Here is an 18,546-nt window from a genome sequence, read left to right as displayed (position 1 = left end):
GCACTGCTTGGGTGTCCAGAGACACAAACTAGATAGCCCAGAAACCTGGGGTAACACCAAATATAACTCTTCTGAAAGGGAAAAAAATACCAATAAAATAACTCCTAAGGACATTTTGATATCCTCATAGATCAGTGCCTTCTTCAGTCATTATTAAAGAAGCTTCCTCCTACAGAGGATGGGGACACATAGAGAAACCACAGCTGGACACTGTGCAGAGAGTGAGAGGCCTTGGAACACTCAGTATTAAATGAGAGAATCCATCAAATCCCTCCCCTCAGGGCACAGGGAACCCCGTGGAAGTGGAGGCAAAATGTGTGTAAGAACCAGAGGGATGAACAACCCCAAGAAAACAAGGCCTTCTAAATGAACATTATTCACACACTTATGAACTGAGAGAGAATAATGCAGCCTTCACAAGACCTTTACAGATCTGCAACAACTGGGGTCCTAGAGATGAAAGAAGTGATCATATGTTCCCATTGCTAACTCACAAGCAATGTCCAATAGATGGACACTTGCAAAAGGATGTTTAGTTTGCTCCAATGGAGTCTCACTGGGGGAAAAAAACTACTCGTAACAGTAGAATGTATGTCCAGCAGAAGTTAGCCAGCCAACTAATCAATGGCATGTTTTGAGGTTCTTTGTTTTATAGTACCATGTCAGGGTTTTTCATTTTTACTATATATATATGTGTGTGTGTGTGTGTGTGTGTGTGTGTGTTTAGTGACTTCTGATTTAATGCTTTTACAGGATTCCTAAATGTACAAACCAGTGGGTCTCTTTTTCTTCTGCCTTCTCATGGGATCTTTTTATTCTGTTTGTTTGGAGGATAGAATAGAAATGATGGTTCATAGTTTGGTTCATAGCTTTCCTCAATAGGCTTCTTGTATAATGACTATCAATCTAGCAATTAGCTACACTGTAAAAAAAATGAACATGGATCAAATTAGAGATAATCACCTACTTGTTTCTATAACCCAGATACGTACCTAGACATGTCTGTACAACATTCAACCAATAAGAACTACACATTCAAAAAACGAATCATTGAAACATATGTGCTCTCATGTATGGAATCCATGCTGCTGCACACTTATAGAAAGTCTGTCTACATCAGCTTTGTGTAGGACATACACAGTGCTCTGTGGGTACCTTAACTACAAGAAGGCTAGGAGCCCTTTCAATGCATATGTGTTCAACCTTTTAGAATTGCACCCAGACTTGGTCACCTAAAAAGACAACGACCAAGAACCTCATGAACGTTATATACCATTCTAAATAATTTCCAACTTTATATTAGGCAGCATTCATAGCTGTACCAGTCCACATTGACCTAAGGGCTGTAAGTTGGACACATCTTGCAGTGTTTCTACCATAAGGCCATTTACTCACCTACTATTGTCAATCTCAAGGAGCAGGCAAGTAGATGAGAGGCAGATCTTCTGCTAAATAATGATCTGACTTTTAGGTCAATATGCATGCACAGTATTTAACTGTGAGATGCTCAGAGTAGTTGAGACAAGGAGAAGAATTTAAAAACAATAACAACATGTATTACATCTAACACACTGAAAGAACAACCGTTGGCTGGGTATTGATTAGCCTTGATTGTACACTTGACATAACCTAGAATCATCTAGAAGGAAGAAAGCTCTATCGAAAAATACCCTCATTGAACTATTAAGCATTGTCTTCATCACTAACTGATCAAGGAGGGCCCATCTTCCTAAGCTTGTTCAAAGCTGAAAAGTTACACATTCCTAGAAGCTGGTACATCAAAGAAGGGAGTAGAATCCTTGTTCCCCTCTCTCTTTCCCCAGCCTGTGCATCTCTTGCTCTGTATTCTCTGTATTATCCTTCATAGGAATCTGATAAATGTGAGCTTGGGTTTCTGAAGTCATAGGACTGATGCTGAAAAAACTAACCATATGCAGTGAGGGATTGTAGAACTCACACATATGAGAGCTTCCTCATGAGCATGGGTAAGACAATGCAGAGTTTGTAATTTACATCTAAGGTGAGAGGGACAAATTTGGGGCACAGTCTAATGAAGTGTCTTAGTATCAAAGGTCACCTATGACAGAGATTACATATCTGGTGTTCAGTGCAGATGGGTGTTTGGTTTTGTTTTGTTGTTTGTTTGTTTGATTTGTTTGATTGTTTGGTTGATTTGCTTCTGGTTGTTTGCTTCCTAGAGAACATCCCAAAAAAATTGGGATCAGAGAGGTGCTGTGTCATGAGACAAATGTATAAGAGTTAGTTTCAGGACATTTTTCATGTAAACATAGTAGGAATTCCATGGCCCTGTACACATTGAACCGGTCCACAGGATCACCTTACCTAACATCTGCTCTATCAACTCTCTGCTCTCTCTGTTGACCATGCCTGGGTGGAGCTGCCTGGTGACAGGAGCAATAGGTTGTCTGGGCCAGAGGATTATTGGAATGTTGGTGCAGGAGAAAGAGCTGCAGGAAGTCATACTCCTGTTAGAGACCTCCAGTCCAAAAACAAGGAGAAATGCTCCAGTAAGTGACATAGGGAATGGTGAACACAGACTGAGTATGGTGAGTGCTTGCTTGTAAACTCCATAAAAACAGGTGGGTCTTTAGTAAACCTCACAAGAAATGTTCACAGTTCACAAGCACAAAAGGCACTCCATAAATTAAAAAATACACTCTGCTCTGAGGCAGAGCTAGAGAACAAGGTCATGGACAGCCCTGAGCCTAAAGGTCTCTTTTCTATTTTGACACTGCAGATCAGATTTTTCCTTTACTGGAAGCTCTTTTATGACCTAATGAACTAGACTTTTCATTATTTAACATATTGTGCAATATTGTGAAATATTAGCAAAAGATTATTAAACTAGAGACCTTACCAGTGGGTCTCTCCCTCTTTCGGATGTTCCAAATCTGCTTCATAGTTTATTTTTATTAAAGACTAGAGAAAGACTGCAGTTTATAGCAGAAAGTGCTAATAATATTCAGTAAATTTGTGAAGGCTATAAGGAAAGCGAGTGAAGGAGGCGAATGGGAAATTGTGAAGTGCATAGTGAGAGCCAGTAAGACTTCACATGTGTCATCCAGGATCCTCTAATGTTTTTCCCAGCATTCCTCCCCTCTGCCATTTCTCTTCAAAGAAAGTGACTGAGCGCTTTGCTGGAGAGGTACTGTATTTTTTTATGTTGTCTCTTCACCTTCAAGCCTAGGGCAAGCACTGGGTTGACAGTGCAGGTTCCCAGCTGCTCCATTCTCATGCCCTATGTGGAGGTAGCTGTGGAAGGGCCTCAGCTCCTAGTTGGAGACCATTATGAAGGTTTTCTCTTCCTCTATACTCCCCAGAGTTAATTTGCACTCATTGCTTAGATTCCACAGACTCATCCTTTGGCTTTGTCAGATTCAGTCTGGATCAAATCACCTATCAGGCATATCGTAGTTTGATTTTGATTGTTCCTCCTTCCCAAGATGAACTTAACCCTGGAGGTGATCTACCAGGTCCTATGAAGAAGGAAGATGATGGAGGCATGTCTTCATTGCTGTTCTGTTGCTAGGATAAGAACCTGCAAGGCCATTTACAGAAGAAAGAGATAACTGGGGACTTTCAGTCTCAGAGGGTTAGAGCCTATGACAATCATGGCTGAGAACATGGCAGCAGGCAGATGGGTATGGCACTGTGGCAGTAGCCAAGACTTCATATCTATTTTTACCCATAACCATAAGGCAGGGAACTATGGTGGAATGATCCATTTTATGAGGCTTTAGAAGCCTCATAGGCTACCTCTAATGCCACACATACTCCAAAAAGGCCATACCTCCTAACCTTTCCAGCAACTTGGGACCATTATTCTGAGTTATGAACCATCTCAGCCATTCTAATTCAAACCACAAGTCCATGTCTAAACTCTTTAAGATACATTTGAGGTTGAGAAAGAGTGGTTCTCTGTCCACATTTATCTGGATTTCATTGTCAACATAATTTCATCTATTTAAGGAATGATTAGCATCTGAGATTACTGGACCAATATTGTTATGTTAAAAACAATAGGCTTCAGAGTTTTGAGAAGCAATGGTTTCAATTTTTTTAAAAACACACACACACACACACACACACACACACACACACACACAAAATAAATAAATAAATAAATAAATAAATAAATAAATAAATAAATAAATAAATATCAAGAAGAACGAATCAGATTCTATTTTTTGGTAGTATTGAGCTAAAAATCATAATTTTAATGCAATTCTATTTTTCTCTAAGTGAATTAGAAAAATGCCATTTTTGTTATTTTATTTATTTATTTATTTATTTATTTATTTTTGTCAGTAATTGGTGTTTTTTTGTTTTTTTTTTTTTCAACTTTATTTAAGAAAAACAGAGATACATATACATACTATTAAAAGCATTTTAGCGTAAATATATATGAATATATTTTTCACAGTACTTGACTTTTTTAAAGGTTTGATAATATGCATTGAAATATTCCTATTTACAAAGATCATAAAGTATATGGAAAACAAAACATAACATGGAAATACTCAAAGTTTTTGGTATGTAAAGATTAAACATAATAATTTTTAACTACCAAATATTGTCACAAGACTATCTTCTTAGCTCTTGAGTTATTAATGGTTCACGTATAGGACTACCCCACTATGAGAGGTTGCTATACACTTTTTTTTAACTTTATTTAAAAAAAATTTAAAAATTTAAACATTTTATCATAAATATATACAAATACAATTGTGTCAGTGCTTGGCTTTTTTTCCCTTTTCTTTAAGGTTTGATACTCTGCATTAAGGTCTTACTAGTTACAATGAGCAAAAAGTACATGTAAAAAAGAATGTAACCCGGAATTAGTCAAAGCTTTCTTGGTGTGTAAGGATTGAGCATGACTTTTTTGTTTTGTTTTGTTTTCTTTTCTTTTTTCTTGAACTTCACACAGTCTTTGAGTTGTTTCTGGGGCAGTCCAAGTCTCTGGGATTAGCATCCCAATATCAGTGACTGCATATTAGGTCTGTTACTTTGTGACTGGGTTATCTCACTAAGGATGATATTCTCTAGATGCAACCATTTTCTTAAGAATTTGGTTAAGTCACTGTTTCTGATGGCTGAGTAGTACTCCATTATGTAAATGTACCACAATTTTTGTATCCATTCATCTACTGAAGGACATTTGAGTTCTTTCCAGCTTCTCGCTATAATAAATAGAGCTGCTATGAACATTGTGGTGCATGTATCTTTGTTGTATATTGGAGCATCTCTGGGGTATATGCCCAGAAATGGAATAGCTGGATCTTGAGGTAGTACTATGTCCAATTTTCTGAGGAATAGCCAGACTGATTTCCAGAGTGGTTGTATCAGTTTACAACCACACCAACAGTGGAGAAGTGTTCCTCTTTCTCCGCAACCTCGCCAGCATCTGCTGTCATCTGAGTTTTGGATCTTGGCCAATATGACTGGTGTGAGGTGGAATCACAGGGATGTTTTGATTTGCATGTCCCCGATGGCTAAGGATGTGGAGCACTTCCTGAGATGTTTCTCAGCCATTCGATATTCCTCAATTGAGAACGTTTTGTTTAACTCTGTACCCCATTTTTAATAGGGTTGTTTGATTCTCTGGTGTATAGCTTTTTAAGTTCTTTGTATACCTTGGATATTAGGCCCCTATCTGAGTTGGTAAAGATCTTTTCCCATTCTGTTGGCTGCCGTTTTGTTTTCTTGACAATGTCCTTAGCCTTACAGAAACTTTGCAATCTCATTAAGTCCCATTTGTTAATCTTTGACCTTAGAGCTTGAGCCATTGGGGTTTTGTTCAGGAAATTTTTTCCTGTGCCTATGTGTTCTAAGGTTTTCCCTATTTTCTCATCAAATAGTTTCAGTGTATCTGGCTTAATGTGGAGATCTTTGATCCACTTGCACTTAAGCTTTGTACAAGGGGATAAGAAAGGGTCTATTTTCATTCTTTTGCATGCTGAGTGCCAGTTGGACCAGCACCATTTGTTGAATAGGCTGTCCTTTTTCCATTGAATGTTTACAGCTCCTTTGTCAAAAATCAGGTGACCATATATGTGAGGGCTCATTTCTGGATCTTCTATTCTATTCCATTGATCAACATGCCAATTTCTGCACTAGTTCCATGTAGTTTTCAGCACAATTGCCATGTAATATAGCTTGAGGTCAAGGATAGTGATTCCCGCAGATGTTTTCTTGTTGTTGAGGATGGATTTCGCTATTCTAGGTCTTTTGTTATTCCAGATGAAATTGCACATTGATCTTTCCAACTCAGTGAATTTTGATGAGGATTGCATTGAATCTGTAGATTGCTTTTGGTAAGATGACCATTTTTAAAATGTTGATCCTTCCAATCCATGGGCATGGGAGATCTTTCCATTTTCTGAGATCTTCCTCGATTTCCTTCTTCAGAGGTTTGAAGTTCTTGTCATACAGGTCCTTAACTTGCTTAGTTAGAATCACAACAAGGTATTTCATAGATTATGTGACTATTGTGAAGGGTATCTTTGCCCTAATTTCTTTCTCCACATATTTGTCCTTTGAATATAGGAAGGCTATTGATTTGATTGAATTATTTTTATATCCAGCCACTTTGCTGAACTTGTTTATCAGCTGGAGGAGTTCTCTAGTGGAATTTGTGGGTCATTTAAGTACACTATCATGTCATCTGCAAAGAGTGGTGTTTTTACTTCATCCTTTCCGATTTGTATCCCCTTGATCTTCTTCTGCTATTTAACTGCTACAGCCAGGACTTCCAGTACTATGTTGAATAGGTAGGGGGAGAGTGGGCAGCCTTGTCCCTGATTTTAGTGGGATTGCTTCAAGTTTCCCAACGTTAAGTTTAATGTTGGCTGTTGGTTTGCTGTATATTGCTTTTATTATGTTTAGGTATGGACCTTGGATTCCTGTTCTTTCCAGGACTTTTAACATGAAGGGGTGTTGAATTTTGTCAAATGCTTTCTCAGCATCTACTGTGGTGACCAGGTGGTTTTGTTCTTTGAGTTTGTTTATATGGTGGATTACATTGATGGATTTCCTTATATTAAACCATCCCTGCATCCCAGGGATGAAGCCTACTTGGTCCTGGTGAATGATCATTTTGATGTGTTCTTGGAATTGATTTGCAAGGATTTTGTTGAGTATTTTTGCGTCAGTGTTTATAAGAGAGATTGGTCTGAAGTTCTCTTTCCTTGTAGGGTCTTTGTGTGGTTTAAGAACGAGGGTTATTGTAGCCTCAAAAAATGAGTTAGGTAGTATTCCATCTGATTCTACCTTGTGGAATAGTTTGGAGAGTATTGGTGTTATGTCCGCAATAAATGTCTGATAAAATTCTGCACTGAACCCTTCTGGACATGGCCTTTTTTTGGTTGGGAGGCTTTTGATGACTTCTTCTATTTCTTTAGGTGTTATGGGATTATTTAAATGGTTTGCCTGGGCCTGGTTTAACTTTAGGATCTTGTATCTGTGTAGGAATTTATCCATTTCCTCCAGATTTTCCAACTTTGTGGAGTATAGGCTTTTGTAGTAGGATCTGGTGATTTCTTGAATTTCCTCAGTTTCAGTTGTTATGTCTCCACTTTCCTTTCTGATTTTGTTAATTTGGATACTCTCTCTTTGCTCTCTAGTTAGTCTGGCTAGGGGCTTATCAATCATGTTGATTTTCTCAAAGAATGAGCTCATGGTTTTGTTGATTCTTTCGATGGTTCTTCTTGTTTCTATTTGGTCTATATTTGCCCTAATTTTGATTATTTCTTGCTGTTTACTCCTCTTGGGTGTATCTGCTTCCTTTTGTTCTAGAGCTCTTAGCTGTGCTGTCAAATTGCTGATGTGTGCTCTCTCCAGTTTCTTTTTGGAAGCACTGAGAGCTATGAGTTTTCCTCTCAGTACTGCTTTTATTGCATCCCATAGGTTTGGGTATGTTGTGTTTTCATTTTCATTGTATTCTAGAAAATCCTTAGTTTCTTTCTTTATTTCTTCTTTGACCCTGCTATCATTTAATAGAGTGTTGTTTAGTTTCCATGTGTATGTGGGCTTTTTGTTGTCTTTGTTGTTCTTAAAGACCAGCATTAAATCATGGTGATCTGAGAGGATGCATGGGAGTATTTCAATCTTCTTATATTGATTGAGGCTCATTCTGTGTCCAATTATGTGGTCAATATTCGAGAAGGTCCCATGGGGTGCTGAGAAGAAAGTGTATTCTTTTACTTTAGGGTGATATGTTCTGGAGATATCTATTAATTCCAGTTGGTTCATAGTCTCTGCTAGTTTTACAGTGTCCTTGTTCAGTTTCTGTTTCCATGATTTGTTCACTGGTGAAAGTGGGGTATTAAAGTCTCCACTATTATTGTGTGGGGTGAAATGTATTTTTTGAGCTTTAGTAGGGTTTCTTTTATGAATGTGGGTGCTTTTGTATTTGGAGAATATATGTTAAGGTTTGAGAGTTCCTCCTGACAGATTTCCCCTGTAATGACTAAAAAAGTGTCCTTCCTTATCTTTTTTGATTACTTTTGGTTGGATAATTACTTTATTCCATATTAGAATAGCCACTATAGCTTGCTTCTTGGGGCCGTTTGCGTGGAAGTTTTGTTCCCAAACTTTAACTCTGAGATAGTGTCTGTCTTTGTCTCTGAGATGAGTATCCTGTATGCAGCAAAAGGCTGGGTTTTGTTTATGTATCCAGTCTGATAGCCTATGTCTCTTTTTATTGAGGAGTTGAGTCCATTTATGTAAATAGATATCAAGGAATAGTGGTTGCTGTTTCCTGCTATTATTGCTTTTGTAGGTTAAGTTGTGTCTGTGTCTCTTTCTTCTTATGGTTTTCTTGCTTAGGAGTTTTCTTGTTTTTACTAGTATGTAATTGTATTGGGTTTTCCACCTATAATTCGTTGTGGTGCTATGTTTGTGGTCAGATATTTTGTAAATCTAGATTTGTCTTGAAATATCTTCATCTCTCCATCTGTGGTGATTGATAGTTTTGCTGGGTAAAGCAGTTTGGGCTGGCACTTGTGCTCTCCTAGGGTCTGCATGATGTCTGTCCAGGCTCTTCTAGCTTTCATAGTCTCTGTTGAGAAATCTGCTGTGATTCTGATTGGTCTGCCTTTATATGTTACCTGACCTTTTTCCCTTACTGCTTTTAGTATTCTTTGGGCACTTGGCGTTTTGACTATTATGTGTCGGGAGAAAATTCTTTTCTGGTCCAACCTATTGGGAGTTCTGAAGGATTCTTTTATGCTCATGGTCATCTCATTCTTAAGGGTAGGGAAGTTTTCTTCTACAATTTTGTTGAAGATATTTCCTGTGCCTCTTAGTTGATATTCTTCTCCCTCTTCTATTCCTCTTATCCATAGGTTTGGTCTTCTCATTGTGTCCTGGATCTCCTGGACATTTTGGGTTAGGAGCTTTTTGGTTTTTGCATCTTCTCTGGCTGTTTTTGTCTATGTTTACAATGTTGTCTTCGGCCCCCGAGAATCTGTCTTCCATCTCTTGTAGTCTATTGGAAATGCTTGCATCTGTGCCTCCTCATTTCTTTTTTAGGTGTTCTACCTCTAGGGTTATCTCTTTTAGTGTTTTCTTTATTGTGTCAATTTCAGTTTTAAATTCCTTCTTCCATTCTTCATTTCTTTGGCTCTGTTTTCCTCTAGTTCTTTGAGTTCTTTGATTGTTTTTCTTGTTTCCTCTTTAAAGGCTTCTGATTTTTTTTTTTTTTTTTTTTTTTTTTTTTGCTTTTCCTCTTTTTCTTGTTTAAGGATCTCTATCCGCATCTTGAAGTATGATTTTAGGTCTGCGTCTTCTATTTCTGGAGTGTTTGGCATTCCAATGTGTGCTGTGATGGGAGAGCTGGGTACTGGTGTTGCCAGGTTGTCTTCTTTTCCTTGGGATATGCTTTTTGCTTTCCTCTTGCCACCTTGTTGTCAGTGATATGTTCTTGCCTTTCTCTTGTACCTGGTCTGTGTCCCTGGATTTCCACTGGTCCAGGTTGCGGATGGTCTGAGCCCTGTTCTGCGCCCCAAAGCCCCTGGGTGGGAACAGAGTTCCCAATGCTGGGTTCCTAGTCCCTGGATCAGGCAGAGCAGTTGTGTGCTTTCTGTGTGCCGCTGGGTGGGAACCCACTTTTGTTATTTTTGTGGCATATACTAATACTAGATTTACAATGGATAACTGATAGAGAAACGTATCGTAGTTCTAGAGATTTCATTATCCCTTAGAACATATACAAATGCATATTTGATAAAAGAGGTCTAATATGCATGTCATTTGGACTTACAGGGCCTTCTGAAATCCTTGTGTCAGTAGTAAGTCACAGTGATTGAGGGGCTACAGAAAGAGCTCTCTGGTCAAGAGCACTGGATGTACTACCACAAGACCTTGGTTCATTTCTCAGCACCCACATGGAAGCTAATAACTGTCTGTAACTCCAGTTCCAGGATTCATAACACCCTCACACAGACATACATGCAGGCAATACATAAATGTACACAAAATAAAAATAAATAAATCATTTTTAAAAACTCAAAAGATTTGATTTTTTTGAAAAATATAGGAAAGCTTAACATATTTAGTAAATAGTACAAAACAAAACACACAACAAAGTAAAAGCACAAAGCACAAAAGATGTCTGAATGCACCAGATGTGACAGGAAAGTGTCACTGTACTCCACTAAGATCACATGTAAGAAACCTCAATATGTGTTGTTTTTCCCCCAGTACTGGTGATTGAACACAAAGCCTTTTTATTAATATTGGGAAGACTCCAGAGTGAACATTGCCTGAATAAGGAGCCAGTGTTCTATGATATTTATTCAGCACCTGCAAGTCAACACCCTTTGATCTCAAATGCATCTCTTTTATAAGTTGAAGTGGTTTCCTCGACTCTCAAGACCAAAACTCTAACAATCCATAAGAGGTAAAAAGGCTAGTCAGCTCAGGAGGACTAAGTTCCTAGTGTTAGTTCAAGTTTCTGCACTCTGACCCGAGTGGTTTAATTTTTGTGTATTTAAGCAGAGCAAAATTTGGTGAAACATTTCTGGTAATAGTTGACTTCATATACACAATAAAGTTTACATTAATCTCCTTTAGAAGCAAAGTAAGCTGAGATAAAGATCAGGAATGACCACACTGAAACACTTGGTGTAGTCCATGTGATGCCTTCCATGAAGATGGGTTCAATAGATTGATTAAGAAAAACAACATCATGTTTGGAGTCTGGGGGTAGGTACAATGTAGTTTCCAGCCATGCAGATTTTACAGAGTTCAAGAGGCTGAAATGTGTACTCACTCCCAGTCTTCTGGGCAGATAACTGGTTATGCATCCCTTCCCTTAAGGCACAACTCTGCCTACATTCAAGGTTTCCCTAGTGCTTGAGTGTGAGCACATGGTCCTCTGTATTTCCTGAGAGAAGTCCTGTGCCTTTCTGAATCTCTTTTGTAGCTTTCTCAAACCATATGGACCCATAGTAAATCATTCCGGGCCCCCCCCCTCTCTCCCTCTCTCTCTCTCCCTCTCTTCCTCCCTCTTGTTCTCCCTTATTTGGGAACAAAATCATCTTTATGGGAAACAAACAATCATGATTTCTCCCTTTTTCTCATCACATTTTTTATTTTATATTTCTCATTATAAATCTTTATTACACAAGTCACAATTTCTTCCGTTACTTGGTTGTTTTACTTTGTTTCATACATCAAAATGCCAAAATATATAGACCTTAAATTTCTGTTTACTGGTTTAGTATTTTAACATCCTCAGAAGCAACCTAGGCACCCTGTCTCAAAGCAAGCAAAGAAAAAGAAATAGTTAACATAAATTATCTGACTTAGCTAGGGGTACTTACTATGTCTGTGAAGAAACACCATGACCAAAGACAATGAGGGGAAAGGGTTTACTTGGTTTGAGCGTCCACATCACTCTTCAGTAAGGATGGAAACCAGGACAGGAACTCAAAGAGGGCAGGAACCTGGAGGAAGGAGGTGATGCAGAGACGACGAAGAGACAATGCTTACCAACGTACGTCCCATGGCATGCTCAGCCTGCTTTCTTATAGAACACAGATGTAAGTGTGCAGGGATGGCACCAGCCACAGTAGAAAGTGCTTTCACGTGGGTCACTAGTGATGAAAATTCTCCACAGGCTTTCCAACTGCTGGGTTTTATGGAGCCATTTTCCTCAGTTGGTGCTCCTTCATCCCAGTAAGTGTAAAGAGCCCTTCTAGTACCTATTCTGTGTCAGACTTCCCAGTGGTGTAAATTCCTTGTCCCTCTTCACCCTCCAATCCTTAAACCAGGATAACTGTGCTCTGATTCTACAAAGAAGGAGACATCGATAATAAAAACTGGCTTCCCCCAAATGTCGCAGCAACTGAGGTCTGGCAGCAGACCTGTTCTTTTAAAGGCTGCCTAGCATGAGCTTCTCTCTGGATCTCCTTCTACTTTAGACCACAGCATGATGTCACTTTCAGGACACGGAAATGCAACACAGCTGCCAAGTCCATGGTGTCTTGAACAAGGAGAGAGCTGTGGATCTACCACAAAGCACGCAGATGCCCCGGTATCTCAGTACCATCAAAGAGACATAGTGTGAAGCCAGACTATATACTCTGTAACAGTACCACCTGCCATGTCATAGCTACACCTTTGACACACTTTGTATAAAACTCAGATCCCATGAAAACAGAGGAAAGAGCATACAGAAAGAGACTCTCATCCTGGTACCTGCTTCCTTCCCAGAAGCCTTTTCCCCATTATGGAGGTTTGAATAGAAATGATCCCTATAGATTAACATGTTTGAAAACTTGGCCATAAAGAGTAGTGCTGTTAGAGGAAGTGTGTCACTGCAGGCCAGGATTGGAGGTTATATGTTCAAGCTATGATCATCATGGAAAGCAGTCTCCATCTGCTGCCTGAGGATCAAGTTGTAGAAGTCAAGGCTCTGCCAGTACCGTGTCTGCTGCATGCCGCCATGATGATAATGGACAGCCCCTCTGAAACCATAAACCAGCTCCAAATAAACGTTTCCCTTATGGGAGTTCCCCTGGTCATGATGTCAGTCCATTGTATTAGAAACCCTAAGGAAGACACACATCCTTCTCTACTTCAAGGCCTCCTTGTGGTTGCCTGAAAGGAAGAAAGAGCCTAGGGTAAATAAATCCAGCACAGGCTTGCTTCTGTCCCAAGAGGGATTTCTCCAGCTCTGGATTTCTACTTCTGCCTCTGTCAAGCTACTCTTCAGGTGCATCATAGATTCAGTTGAGCTGACTGTCTCACTAGAGTTGATCTCAGCCAGCCTTGGGCTTAGAGTTCATAGAGAAGTGAGCATGGATTGGAAGGAGGCAGGGGGACAGTGGAGCCTTCACTGGGCTTATGTGTGTCCTGAGGCCTGTTTCTGTAGTTTTCTGTGGTTCCCCAACCTATACTTGGGACATCAAAACCCTGAGTATTACGAGACGGCTGGAAGAAAAAAGAGGAAATTAAGAAAATCATGTGCAAAATATGAAGCTCCAGCCAGTGTGGGGACCTGTACAGGCTGCATGGACTCATGTTAACTTCATGAGCTAATTTTGTGAGTGACATTGTGATTGGTAGTATCATTCGATAGATTTCAGAGAAACTCAAAGATACTGGTGTATCCATTGCCCGTGAATATTGGTCTGGGTGAGGTTGCCCCATTTACATTATACAAATCTGACAAGAAATACTCATCTAAACTGATCATTGGAGCTTATTCTGAGTTCTCTCACAGAGGCCCCATTTTCCTCTCATTATTTCAGCTAGCTCTTCAGAAAGTTTTAAAACTTAATAGCCTTTGAAATACCCATCCTTGTGTCTCCTTGTTCTGAGTCCTTTTCACTGGAACTCAGGGGGACACATCCCATTAACCACCACCTCTCCAGCCACGTTAATGAATGTAGGAATTTCCCAGAACTCTCTGTTTATGTGCAACCACAAATGGCATCTTACTGCTCAGATGCACTTTCTACAAAGGGATGGGGTGCAAATAGATGCTTCCTCCTTCCCCACAAATGCTATGTTCTGATTTTTGAGCATTTACACTTCCTTCTGTAGAAAGTCCCCTCTCCAATGTCTTCTCACTATGACTTTCCTTGAAGGCCTAGGTAACCTGTGATACCTGTGTCAGAAATGGTCCATCCCAAGTAGAAAGCTTTCCAAGGACCTGCTTTGTGTCTACAGAGCTGCAGACCAAGGCCAAGGTGACAGTACTGAAGGGAGACATTCTGGATGGCCAGGGCCTGAGGAGAGCCTGCCAGGGCATCTCTGTTGTCATCCACACAGCCGCTGTTGACCCCTGAGATGCTGCCACCAGACAGCCTAACATAGTGAGATGGATTGGAGAGAAAAGCCCCTATTTTGGAACATCTGCAGGAACAGTGAGACGCCTGCTGTTGTAGTGAGAGATGCTGGGTAAGCCAGGATGCAAAAATTAGGACTCTTGTTCTTGGAAGAGAAGAAAAAACCATACTGGGCAAGGAAGAGACAGTAGGACAGAAAGTTTGTAAAGCCACATCCAAGGTACTTTCATAGCTTGGAACATTCTCCTGCCTCTTCACAACAGTGTGACTGGACTTGCTATTCACCAGCATCAGGGTTCCCTCCACCCCCTCTAGTGCTAAGCTGCCTCTTGCCCCGATTCCCATTGATTAGCTTGATAATCTTTTTTTCTTACAGCTTTATTTTAGAAAAAAAAAAAAAGAGGAATACATATACAGATTTTAAAGGCATTTTGGCATAACATTATATGAATATTTTTGTCTATACTCAATTCTTTTAGAGGTTTGATAGCATGCTTTGAAATCCCACTAGTTACCATAAGCATGAAGTACATGTAGGACAGAACATAACACGGAAACAGATTTCTTGTTGGGTATAGATGATTAGCTTGATAATCTAACCAAACCAGATTAACCTGAAATGCCAAGAGCTGTTGCTGCAGTTTCTCAGGCCATGGACCCCCCATATGGCTGACCTGCAGCTACCACTCCCTCAGCTCCCCTGTGAAACACAAACACTAGACACTTACATTATATCAGCCAGATTTATAATGCTAAATCTCCAGCCCCAAACTGCCCGTGCAAAGAACACACAACTCAGTAATATAATTACAAGCTGCACACTTAGACTAGACAAATATATCATACCACTACATTACTCTATTGCCAATCTATGAAATCTCATGGTACTTAAGGCTCCTCCAGGCCAGATGAGTCTGCTCCATCTTTACCCTCTTCTTCCTCCATCTTCTTCTACCTCCTTCCTCCATCTCTTTCCTTCTCTCCCTTCTCTTTTTCCTAAAACTTGCAGCTCTGCCTTTCCTTTTCAGTGGTCAATCACAGGCTCTAGCCTTATCTGACCAATTAAGATTCCACCTGACATTACCTGGATAGCCTACTCTTTATCAGTGCACCTCACTTGAGGGAGCAGAAAACAGAAACAGCAATCCACAACATTTCACGTCTTTGAAAGCAGGTTTCTAATCTACTTTATATAAAGAACTTGACCATATAAAATAGCCACACTGACTGCTGACACCAGTCTTTGTAGCATCACTATACTCCAAGGTCCTGCCTGCCATGTATCCCTGACATGACCTCCAAATGACTAACTGAGATCCTTTTTAAATGAATTCATTATTTGGGAATGGCCAAAACCAACTCAAAAGGATCCTCTTTAGATCTGTATTGCTACTGCTTTCTTAGCTACACTTTAATGTGCTATGAATAACCAGTCTCTATATTAATTCTTACTACATGAGAAAAAATACACCAGCCTTTAATGGCTAATTATGAGTATATAATGGTTTCCAGATGAAGTGATGCACATCTGTAATCCTAGAATTCAGGACTCTGAACCAGGACAATCATACCTTCCAGCCCAGTCTGAACTGTGTACTAATAGTCTACATGGAAAACAAAATAAAACAAAAATACATATTGCGATTTGCCACAAGGAACAGCAGAGATCCAGAAACACGGGTCTGGTTAGAAAGTGTTCTGAGTAGCTGGGGGGGGCAGCGAGATCTCTGGCAAGCATGGGGAAAGCGTGCCCCACTCCCTCCCTCCATCTTGCTTGGTTCAGAAAACCAGTAACACAGCATTGGTCTGTTCTCAGCCGGAGGCCTTCCGGCTCAGACCATCCTGCACCAGGAACAGCAGAGATCCAGGGACACAGGCCTGGAGAAAAGGCTTTCTGAGTAGCTGGGGAGCAGGAGGTCCCCTTACACAGGCCAGGTACAAGGGAGAGGCCAGAACCAATCACTGACAACAAGACCACAAAAAAAAAAAAACACACACAAAAAAAAAAAAACCACACACACACAAACAACAAGATGGCAAGAGGAAAGCTAAAGAATTTACCCCAGGGAAACCAAGAAAACCTGGCAACACTAGAACCCAGCTCTCTCATCACAGCAAACAATGCAATGCCAAACACAGCAGAAAAAGAAGACTCAGACCTGAAATTATACCTCAAGATGATGATAGAGATCCTTAAACAAGAACGGGAGGAAAAACATAAAGAATTAGAAGCTTTTAAAGAGAAAACAGGAAAAACACTCAAAGAAATCAAATAATTAGAGGAAAACAGAACCAAGGAGATGAAAAAATGGAAGAAGTAATTTAAAACAGAAATGGAAACAATAAGGAAAACACTAAAAGAGACAACCCTGGAGGAAGAAAACCTAAAAAAGAAATCAGGAGTAACAGATGCAAGCATTTCCAAAAGAATACAAGAGATGGAAGAAAGAGTCTTGGGGGCCGAAGACAAAAACAGTCAGAGAAGATGCAAAAAACAAAAAGCTCCTAACCCAAAATGTCCAGGAGATCCAGGACAAAATGAGAAGACCAAACCTAATGATAATAGGAATAGAAGAGGGAGAAGAATATCAACTAAGAGGCACAGTAAATATCTTAAACAAAATTGTAGAAGAAAACTTCCCTAACCTTAAGAATGAGATGACTATGAGTATAAATTAAGCCTACAGAACTCCAAATATATTGGACTAGAAAGAAAATTTCTCGCAACACATAATAGTCAAAACGCCAAGTGCCCAAAGTAAAGAAAGAATACTAAAAGCAGTAAAAGGAAAAGGTCATGTAACATATAAAGGCAGACCAATCAGAATCACACCCGACTTCTCAACAGCGACTATGAAAGCTAGAAGAGCCTGGACAGACATCATGCAGACCCTAGGAGAGCACAAGTGCCAGCCCAAGCTGTTATACTCAGGAAAACTCTCAATCACCATAGATGGAGAGACTAAGATATTCCAAGAAAAAACTAAGTTTACACAGTATCTGAGCACAAACACAGCACTACAATGAAATATAGGTGGAAAACACAATAAAACGAGGAGAACTTCATCCTAGTAAAAACAAGAAAATACCTAAGCAAGAAAATGAACAGAAGAAAAACATACAGGCACAATTCAACCTCCAAAAGCAAAAACAGCAGAAAACAACAACCACTATTCCTTGATACCTGTTACCATAAATGGACTCAATTCCCCAATAAAAAAATATAGGCTATTACACTGGATACATAAACAAAACCCAGCATTTTGCTGCATACAGGAAACTCATCTCAAAGACAAAGACAGACACTATCTCAGAGTAAAAGGTTGGGAAAAAAAACTTCCAAAAAAATGGCCCCAAGAAACAAGCTGAAGGGGCCATTCTAATATCAAATAAAGTAGATTTTTAACCAAAAGTTACCAAAAAAAGATGAGGAAGGATACTTTTTATTCATTTCAGGGAAAATTTGTAAGGAGGAACACTCAATCCTTAACATATATGCTCCAAATACAGTAGAACCCATATTCATAAAAGAAACCCTACAAAAGCTCAAAAAATACATTTCACCCCACACAATCATAGTGGTAGACTTTAATACCCCACTCTCACCAATGGAAAGATCATGGAAAAAGAAACTGAACAAGGACACTGTAAAACTAAAAGAAACTATGAACAAACTGGATTTAATAGATATCTACAGAAAATATCATCCTAAAACAAAAGAGTACAACTTCTTTGCAGCACCTCACAGCACCTTCTTGAAAATTGACCACATGATTAGATGCAGAACAAGCCTCAATCAATATAAGAAAATTGAAATATTCCCATGCACCCTTTCAGATCACCATGGTATAAGGCTGGTATTTAATAGCAACGAAGAAAACAAAAGTCCCATATACACATGGAAACTAAACAATGCTCTATTAAACAATAGCAGGGTCAAAGAAAAAATAAAGAAAGAAATTTAAGATTTTCTAGAATTCAATGAAAATGAAAACACAGCATACCCAAACCTATGGGATGCAATGAAAGCAGTACTGAGAGGAAAACTCATAGTTCTCAGTGCTTCCAAAAAGAAACTGGAGAGAGCATACACTAGCAACCTGACAGCACAGTTGAAAGCTAGAGAACAAAAGGAAACAGATACACCCAAGAGAAGTAGATGGCAAGAAATAATCAAACTTAGGGCAGAAATAGACCAAATAGAAACAAAAAAAAACCATTCAAAAAG

The 18,546-nt window shown here is 39.4% G+C and overlaps 1 protein-coding gene across 1 annotated transcript in view; it reads left to right on the top strand.

Moving 5' to 3' along the window:
- Positions 1-2,384: 2,384 nt before the first annotated feature.
- The window catches only part of LOC308420278 (NADPH-dependent 3-keto-steroid reductase Hsd3b4-like), a gene marked incomplete at both ends in the record, with an annotated part of 52,048 nt that continues 35,886 nt past the window's right edge, over positions 2,385-18,546 (top strand). The window contains one exon of the mRNA XM_080916235.1: positions 2,385-2,532. Within this exon, the coding sequence (XP_080772361.1) occupies positions 2,385-2,532 (148 nt within the window). The remainder of the gene's footprint in view (positions 2,533-18,546) is intronic.

The sequence above is a fragment of the Micromys minutus genome (genome assembly GCF_963924665.1).
Source record: "Micromys minutus genome assembly, chromosome: 4".
NCBI classification, from domain to species: Eukaryota; Metazoa; Chordata; class Mammalia; order Rodentia; family Muridae; genus Micromys; species Micromys minutus.
The sequence above is the reverse complement of the archived record's forward strand: the minus strand, read 5'-3'. Positions and strand labels throughout refer to the sequence as shown.